At 45.3% G+C, this 9,041-nt stretch overlaps 1 protein-coding gene across 1 annotated transcript; it reads left to right on the top strand.

Moving 5' to 3' along the window:
- The first annotated feature begins 206 nt into the window (after positions 1–206).
- RRAD (RRAD, Ras related glycolysis inhibitor and calcium channel regulator) lies at positions 207–8,147 on the top strand. The gene is made up of 5 exons (XM_078669115.1): positions 207–339; positions 2,595–2,954; positions 3,860–3,933; positions 4,980–5,184; positions 6,188–8,147. The coding sequence occupies exons 2-5, from the start codon at positions 2,603–2,605 to the stop codon at positions 6,463–6,465; spliced, it is 909 nt and encodes a 302-aa protein (XP_078525241.1). The 5' UTR covers positions 207–339; positions 2,595–2,602; the 3' UTR covers positions 6,466–8,147.
- Positions 8,148–9,041: the final 894 nt, after the last annotated feature.

Raw genomic sequence — 9,041 nt, 5'->3', positions numbered from 1 at the left:
GCCGGCCATCCAGCAGTCCTATTTAGAGAATCCACCGCCGTGATTTCCAGATACCTTTGGCTTTTACAAGGCAAGTGCACTGAGTAAGCCGTGTGCCAGGGCTCTGCCCGCCCAGCCGGGGAGATCCAGGAGGGGGCGGAGCAGGCGGTGACGTCACGTCGAGGGGCTGCCCGGGACGTACATAAGAGGCAGAGGAACAGGCACTAGAGCAGAACAACTCTCTCCGGGAAGGATAACAGGTGTCACTGGAGCCGCGTCGCATCCGCGCCTGGGACTCTTTGCTGCACCAGCTTTGCACACTGAGATCGCTTGTAGGAACCCGCGGAGGAAGGACCAGAGGTGAGTTTAAAGGATGCACGTGCGCTTGCAGGGAAATAAGGACAGTCTGATGCTCAGCATCTTTCTGAGGTGGCTTCGCCGTACGCGGAAGCGAAGGATTATGTTTTTTATATGCATACTTAAGGCCAGGCTTTTCTGATGAAGCGCTCATATTATAATAACCAGACCCGAAGAGGAAATGGGATTTGTAGAGGGTCACACAATGCTGACAAAGGGGAGACGGGATCAGAAGTCGGATCCTTCGGTCCAAGAGTAACAGATTTGTATTCAGAACATTTACCATCCTCCTTAAAGTACCCCACCATGTTTCTGGTGGCAGTTGTGAGGTATTGCGTAAAGTCTCCAACTTGGCTCTTTGAAGATGTGCGTAAACAGCACATCAAATTGAAAGTGAATCTTCGTTTTAATTTGGAGTGTAATACTGATCAATAGCAGACGTCTACGCATTCCCAATGTTGTCAGCTTTTGGAACTGAGGTAAACTCAGCTGGTTCATTTGCCCAGGATCACAAAACTTGTTCAAATGAGGAGAGAATATACGTCAAACCTTCGGGCGCTCTATGGCACAATTTAGCCACCAGTATAGGCGTTTAAAAATATATTTAACTCTCCAGATTTTTTCACAAACTACTTTTCGAGATGCGATGTCTGGGAGCTTTGGTTAGGAGTGGGTGGGTTGCGGAGGTGGGTAAGTGGGGATGCCCCGTCCACAGTGTTTGCCTTGATCCTATGCCCCCCTCGGGTTCAGTATGGAATAATGGAGTGAGATAGCCAATCCCCAGTGGTCGCTCCCCTTCCGGTTCTAAGGGGGTTTCCCTCAGAAGTGACTGGGATACCCAGGCAGCTGGTCGGAGAGTCCACGAGCCGCGCGCCGTCCTGCCCTGACCGGTGTTTAATAACATGCAGCTCTTTGCTTCTAATCTCAATTTTAGGACCTTCTCAGGTCAAATTCCTTGGCATTTCCGAGTACAGTAAATAAAGCCATTTTTCTGTGGTCTTACCAGTCAATGTTAATGATATACTTCGTATATAGTTCGCACAGTACACTTCTCACCCCCTTCTATGCAGTGCTTTAAATGGTCCGGTACTGAGTACCGGTACTTTTCTATTTTGAGAGAGAGAGTACCTGCACTTCTCAAAGAGAGACTAATACTTTTAATATTAATGGAGAGTACCGGCACTTCTCAGAAACAAGCAGGTACTATGATATAGAGTGCCTGCACTTCTATTTGCCCATTTCAGGCACTGCTTCTATGATGCTCGAATTTAGCAGTACAATCGCTACTCCCTTTCCGTGTTCATTAAGATAAGAGGGGGTAACAGGACCCTTAGGCCAGCATCTGTGGGGTGACTCACTAGGCAGTCGTGCAACACCGTGCAGGGCGCTGCTGGCACACTTTAAAACACTCACATTCCGCTTTTGTTACTCGAGGTGAACCCCGCCCCCAGCCCTCGAGTTTGACACCGACACTCAGTGTGTTTACAAGGGAATCAGCCGAGGTCAGCGAGTCTAGACCGAGGAGCAGCAGCTTCACGAACAGGCTCTGCGCTTTCACTCTGGTGCCAGCCGTCCGTCCCGCGCACGCTGACGTAAGGCAGGGACACACATGTCCACCCATTACTGGCGTTGAGTAGAGGCAGCCCAGCTCTGGGAAGGGTTGCATACATATGCCTTTGTTCTGGATGACCGAGCGGAATTGGATGGTTGAGAGTGAAAAAAAGGCGCAGAGCCCTTGTATGCGTCTGCTAGTAATCCCCCTGGAGCCCTGATAATCTGCATGTTTAAAATGTATATTTTGAGTCCAGCGGTGTTATTTGTAAATCATTTTCCAAGCAGTGAAGTTGAAGATACTTCGAGTGGGCAGGTGCTTGTGCGCTTACCCGGAAGCAGCATTCTTAGTTATCACTTGGGAGGGATGCTCACATAATTTGACCTTATTTAGACTACATATTAAACTGTTTCTTCTTTAAAAAAAAAACATTCTTGACCAAAGCGTCTACTTGAATTTATACAGTTTTTGAGCTGCTCTTAAAATTGCATGTTGGCCGCCTACTACGTTCCTTCGGTTGGTCAAGTAGGGAAACAGGTTTTGGAAGATGAAGTGATTTTCCTTATGTCACACAGTTTGGTCAAGTGGGGAGCTAGGAGAAGGCCTCATGTCTCCCGACTCCACACTTGAACGTTTAGCCACTAGGCAGTGACCGTTTTCTGTGTCTATTTTTTATTCAATGTCATATTTTCTTTCCCCCCTGCAGCCTAATAAATGACACTGAACAGAGGCAACAAGCTGAAGAACTTTGACAAGCGCCGTGGCAGCATGCCCTTGTCCGTCCACCAGCAGCTCCACCGACGGAGCATGCCTGTTGACGAGAAGGAGCTGCAGGCCACCAGCCCTAACAGCCCATCCAACCTGGTACGATGCACCTCCTACAATCCGGAAGAGGAGCACCGGGAGAGCTGGGCATCCGGCTCCTCGGACTCCGTCATCTCATCCAGCAGTGACTCTGAGGACCCTGTCTACAAGGTGATCCTTCTTGGCGAGCATGGTGTGGGCAAGTCCTGCCTGGCCAGGATCTTCGGTGGAATCGAGGACTCCCACGACATAGAAGAGGCTGGTAAGGATCACTGTTAATAGTAAAATAATGTGTCTGGTGCTCCTAGGTCAATATCTTATCCAGTAGATTTATCTAGTTGAACCTAAATTTAGACATATTTTCATGAGATATGGAGCTGGAAGATATGCCCCTGCTCAAACGTATATATTTTATATACATATTATCCAGGTTGAAACTCTACTAATGATTAAGAGGGAGCATATATTTTGATATGGGGTCACCACAAAAATCCAGTTTTATTAAATGGAAAACACGTGTGTCTATGGGTTTATATTTGTTTTTGGTTTTTATGAGTCATTAGTTTTTCCCAATATCTATGTCTTTTTTCATACTAGACCCACATTATAACTCTTCACTTTGGGGGTATATAGGAGCCAATGTTTTTTTTTCTCCAATATAATATATATATCTATCACCTACACCAAAGTCCTGGTGTGTTTTAGAAAAACAGTGTAAAATGAAGTTTACCCTTCTTGGGGTGAAATGGTTGAATGCACCTGCTATAGCATTTATATCTTAATCTGTGCTACATCTTATCGTACTATGTATTACACACATGTATACGATGTAGTGTATATACACCATACAGTAAGCGCCTTGGGGTGATCTTAGGGCTGCAAAGACATCCCACAATTGGCTTTATCATAATGTATCAAATGTAGTTTCCACATTTACAACTCCAATGATATACCTGTGTCTGAATTGATCACAAAGCTCTGATCTGAGTTTAATATCAATTGGAAAGGACTTATACAAGCTGGAGTAGTTTTTATTGTTTTTAAATCGAGCGTGAATACTCTCGGACTTCTTAATACTCTGCTTTCTCAACAAGGTTGTCTTGTCTTTGCTGCAGTGTGGATTGTAAATGCAGGAAGACTGACTTGGTTTTTACCTTTCTCCTCCAGGGAATACATACGACAGGTCGGTGGTGGTGGATGGCGAGGAAGCTTGCCTTCTTGTGTTCGACATATGGGAGCAGGTATGTTGTTTTCTGTCTCCAGTTCTTTAAGGCTGCGCTTGCGTTGGTAGGGAGATGTGTAGCGGAGTCAGCACAGGTCCGCGCAGGTCCCATAATCCCTTATTTTGAGCTTGCCATGGCATTTCATACTTGGGATTATCTGTTTTCAAGCATTCTGCTTTGTAAAAAAATAAGGAAACAGAGGTTTCTGGGGGAGGGTGGGAAGGATAATAATTTGACCAGGATCACAAGCATTTGCTCAAGTCGGGAAGCTAGGATTCCCTTCCAATGGACAAACCCAATACTCCTGCATCCAATCTCCTTACCATAGGATTGGTCCCTGCATTCACAGTCCTACAGGACCCTGCATCACGTGGAGGCACCTTTAGATAGCAGGCAGCACCTTGTAACGTGCAGTGAATGTCTGCCTAAAAGGCCCTGCAGAGATCTTTATTTGCTAAAAATAAATCCATGTGCCGGCACGAGCAAACAGCAAACCAGTCGAATGGGTGAAATGCTCCATGATTTGCACTTTGTGCCATGTCTTTGACTCATAGCTCCTTCTTCACAATGCCCTACTTACTGGTGAGGTTTGCTGTTTAACTCCAGCCTTAATAAAATGTATTTTTAGGCTGTTTCCTGCCTTGCATCTCTACAGGCACTTAGCGTATTTGAATGTGAATTTTCAACATGTCAATAACGGGCCTCCGTGATGTCTATCGCTTTAAATGACTAGTATCAGTAGTCATGGGATAGCAGCAAGGTCGTTCGCAAACATACCCTATCACTGCCTTTTTATAAAATGAACTATAGATAGATATTGCGTATTTGATGACGTTCTCATGCGCAAAACCGGCCCTTTCCAAACTGTGCTTTCCAGGGGATCACAGAGTGAAATTGGAAAGTCGCTCAGAAGTGAAATAAGCAGAGTCATTGTCTGATGCCCTCTCCCTGCGCTGCCAGAGGTCCAGGATAAAAATAGAGCTGCGTAAATCATTCTGCGTTTAGAGCCAGCGATGGTTCCAGGCAGCTCAGAAGAATAAATTGATCAATTCATTTCAATTTAGGATGAGACTCACTGGCTTCAGAATCAATGCATGAAAATGGGAGACGCCTACATCATTGTGTACTCGGTGACCGACAAGTCCAGCTTCGAGAAGGCCTCGGAGCTGAGGATCCAGCTGAGGAGAGCGCGGCAGAGCGAAGACATTCCAATCATCCTCGTGGGGAACAAGAGTGATCTGGTGAGATCACGAGAAGTGTCCGTGGAAGGTAAGAAACCGTTCCAGAACCAATTAGATGATTGTATTTCTGCATCGTTAAAGAAAGGCGGTGTGTCCTAGATGATAAGTGGTATGGCATTCTTCCTTTCTCAGCTACCATCTCATCTACAAGACACATGTTCCATTCTTTAAAAACACTCAGTTGCATGGTTGACATTGTTCATGGTCGACCAACTTGCATTGATTGTGCACTTCCTGCACTGTCAAAATTGACTGAAACGTTGGGTAAATTGAATATTAAAAAGGGGGAAGGGCTAAGAAAGTGATTGGCAAAAAAAAACACAGACACATCAATGAAGTCTGGGAAAGTGAGTGTGAAAATATCATGAAGGGTAGTGCAACTGCTCTAGATTACGGGCCTGCCTCCTCACTGACAAAGCGGTACCCAGCAGTAGTGTAGCATGTATGTCGTGGGCACTGCTACAAGCAAGGGAAATTGTCCCTTTGATTGCTACAGCAATTATTAAGGTTCAATAGGTTCTTCCGGGCTCTGGATCCCAGTGTCACTACACCTGCTGAACCAGTGGTAGCTACACTGCTGTACCCCATCCCCTCCCAAATGTTGTCATCCATGCTGCTGTGTCACTCCATCAAATGTGTATGCATGTTTTCCCATGGCAACCCTCTTTGCCAAAACCTACATGACCTGATTTGCCAGTCTGTCATCAGTACTGTTAGAGGAAGGCTCATTGGAAAGCGCAACAAATCCAAATGAAATATGCTAAAGCCAACAATATACTTATATCTCTTAAAGATAGTATAATGATAGCAGCCAGCTTGACTGCTTTTGTGACAAACAGTGACTGAGGCACATGCATGACACCTCTTGTTCACTTTGTGAGTGTCTGGAGCTCCAGCTGGACACTGACTACTTTTTCACACCAAGATATTTAAGTCAGACAATAGTCTAACTGATGCAAAGTATGTTGTGGTGTCAAGAGTATGTTCTAGTTGATACCCTGTTGTGACAGCCATTTTCTTTCTCTTTTCAGAGGGCCGTGCCTGTGCGGTAGTGTTTGACTGCAAATTCATCGAGACGTCAGCTGCCCTTCACCATAATGTTAAGGACCTGTTTGAGGGCATTGTCCGACAGATCAGACTCCGCAAGGACAGCAAAGAAGACAACGCAAGGCGCATGGCCAGCTGCAAACGGCGGGAAAGTATTAGCAAGAAGGCCAAGAGGTTTCTAGGAAAGATTGTGGCAAAAAACAACAAAAAGATGGCGTTCAAGCAGAAATCCAAGTCTTGCCACGATCTGTCTGTGCTCTAACTTCTAAGAACAGGAACAGGTTCAGTTCAGCCGTATGGCTGCAGGGACTATGTAGACTCCAGAGGAGGAAGCGGGTGACTAGTGAGGAGGACAATACCACAAGCAGGGCACGCCCGTTGAATTTCTCTTTTATGCCTTAATGTTCACAAGCAAGACTGGAATGGTGCACCAAGGAGCGTGATTCAGCGGTTAATGATTTGACAATCTCTGTCTGAAGTAAATGAAGTGATTCTATTATGATAAATTTGAGTAGCAGTGGTGTAGCTAGACCTTTGGTCGTCAATGGCGGTCCTTGCGTTTGCCGTCCGCGGCGGTGCATGTAAAGGCGATGGTGGGGTGGGGGGATGCTGGCGATTCCTGTTTGCCACCCTGCAACAGCCGCAGGTAAGAGCTGGTGGGGAGGCCGCTGCCCCCAAAAACTCAAGCCGCATGGGGCGGACGCCCCGCCCCCTTGCTCTGCCACTGTTTGAGTGGCCTAGTTCAGCATACACCACGTGCCCCAGGTGATCAATAGCATGGATAAGTACACATACCTTGTTCATCAATGGGAGATACACTTTGGGGGCAGAAATATCTTGGATACCCTGATATGGTTATGACACTGAAGGCAACACATTGACAATGTAGATGAATGTGCGGTGACAATGATTTAGCTTGCCATTTAACTCTATGGAGTGTTACAGTGCCTCCCAATGCGATACGACGCACCACCCAGCAACATCCTGTTTCAAGTAAACCACACTGAATCGTAAGCCGGGGACAGCCCTTGTTCAGTGCTCTGTTGCTCTCTAGCTAGAATTGTGCTCTACAAATACCTATACACAGTGACATAACGAAACTTGAGAGGGTCCCCTTGCAAAGTACATGGAGGTGTGCCGCCCCCCCCCACGCTCAGGACCCAGTCAGGAGATCTCAGGCCAGGAGCCCATCACTCGTTTTCAGTGGCAGAGGGGGGCCCCTCGAGCTCGGGGCCCCCCGCACCACAGGAGCTGCTGGGCTAATATTGCGCCACAGCTTATACAACATGCTGGCCACACACAAGTGCTCCCAATCACTGAGGTGTGCACAAAGACCCCCTGCATGCCCGTAGGCTCTTTCTGTACAGCTACCTGAGAAGTGGCTGATCTGAAGATATGAATGAAACTGACACATGATCAGTGCTCCCCTCCACGATCCTCCCTCACTGTATAAAAATAACTTCATATGGAAATAACTTGAAGCTTTGTACGCAGGCTCGTACTTTCTTTTCAGTAGAAACTAGGCAGTGATATTTTTAGGCACCGGAATGGTATTAATAGATACGGTAGAAAATGTAGGAAAAAATGCGTTTTCCCAGACTGCACTTCTGTTAACTGTTATTGAAAGAATTTGATACTTGTTTACATGCGCATTTTATAATAAAGTATTATTTGCTCTTCTAGATACGCAGCTGTCTCTGTGACGTGGACATTGCAGCACTGCACAATATTTTTGCACTGTACAAAAAAGATTTTTACAAATGCCAGGGCAAGTGATGTATATAATTATGTGTGATGTATACTATGCTTTTATAATATGATTGATTTTAAATATGCACACTCTACTGTATATAACCTATAGTTAGAGATGTATTTATACCTGTAACAATGTATACAGAGATTGAGCGACATATGCAGTATTAAAATTCATATTATAAAAAAAAACTGATTGCTTGTGATTTGTTCAAACATCTTACATGAGAGAGCAGCCACTGTTAGATGTTTATGTGTATTATGTGGCATGAACTACCCCTGTCAAACATTATAAGGATATTGCAAATCACCAAGGAGTTTCATGCCATTGAAAGCTGAAGGCCGAGTCCTTTTATAAGGTCATGGAACAACTCAGTGATTTCCAATATCATTTTATTGTTTAGCAGAGTGTATTTTATTCCATATAATACATGGCCACACCATCATCCTTCCAACAAACTACTCAAATCATTGGTTTGCTGTTCTTCATAGGAAAGAGATAGCATGGTGTAAGCATGATACATAAAAGCAGAGTCTGCTTTACTACACAAGTCAACTGTAATATGTTTTTACAGCTAAGTAGCTATATCATTTCTCCATCACAGACAAGAGATATAAGAACTTGACTGTAATTCGAAAAATTGGAGAAAATGGCACTATATGGGGATTGCAGGCTTCCTGCATTATATCGGACATAACGATGCTCTCTGGTACCTGTTAGGCTAATAAAAGCATATGAAAGTACCACTAAGACTTCACAGCAAAACTGTTCAAATTCTAAAATCGCAGTAGTTCTATTAGCAGTGCAATACAGTGGGCGGGGGGGGGCAAAGTGCCGGGGAAACGAGAAACCCATCAGCCTAACTCCTGCGCCTAAGAGCAAGGCACAGCAATTTATGGGACCTATGGAAGTCAAGAGGTGGTAAAGTGGCTCTAGGTGATTGTGTTCAGGGTGCCCGGTGCCTCACCCAGATGTGAAGTGGGCGTACATCATCACCATAAGAAAGAGGGCATCTGGACGGTGAAAATAATCATCAGACAGGAGGCCTATGCAACTATGCAACAGAGTTCCCATTTTGTTGGAGT

The sequence above is a fragment of the Lissotriton helveticus genome, chromosome 12, assembly GCF_964261635.1.
Source record: "Lissotriton helveticus chromosome 12, aLisHel1.1, whole genome shotgun sequence".
NCBI classification, from domain to species: Eukaryota; Metazoa; Chordata; class Amphibia; order Caudata; family Salamandridae; genus Lissotriton; species Lissotriton helveticus.
This window is presented reverse-complemented; position numbering and strand designations above follow the sequence as displayed.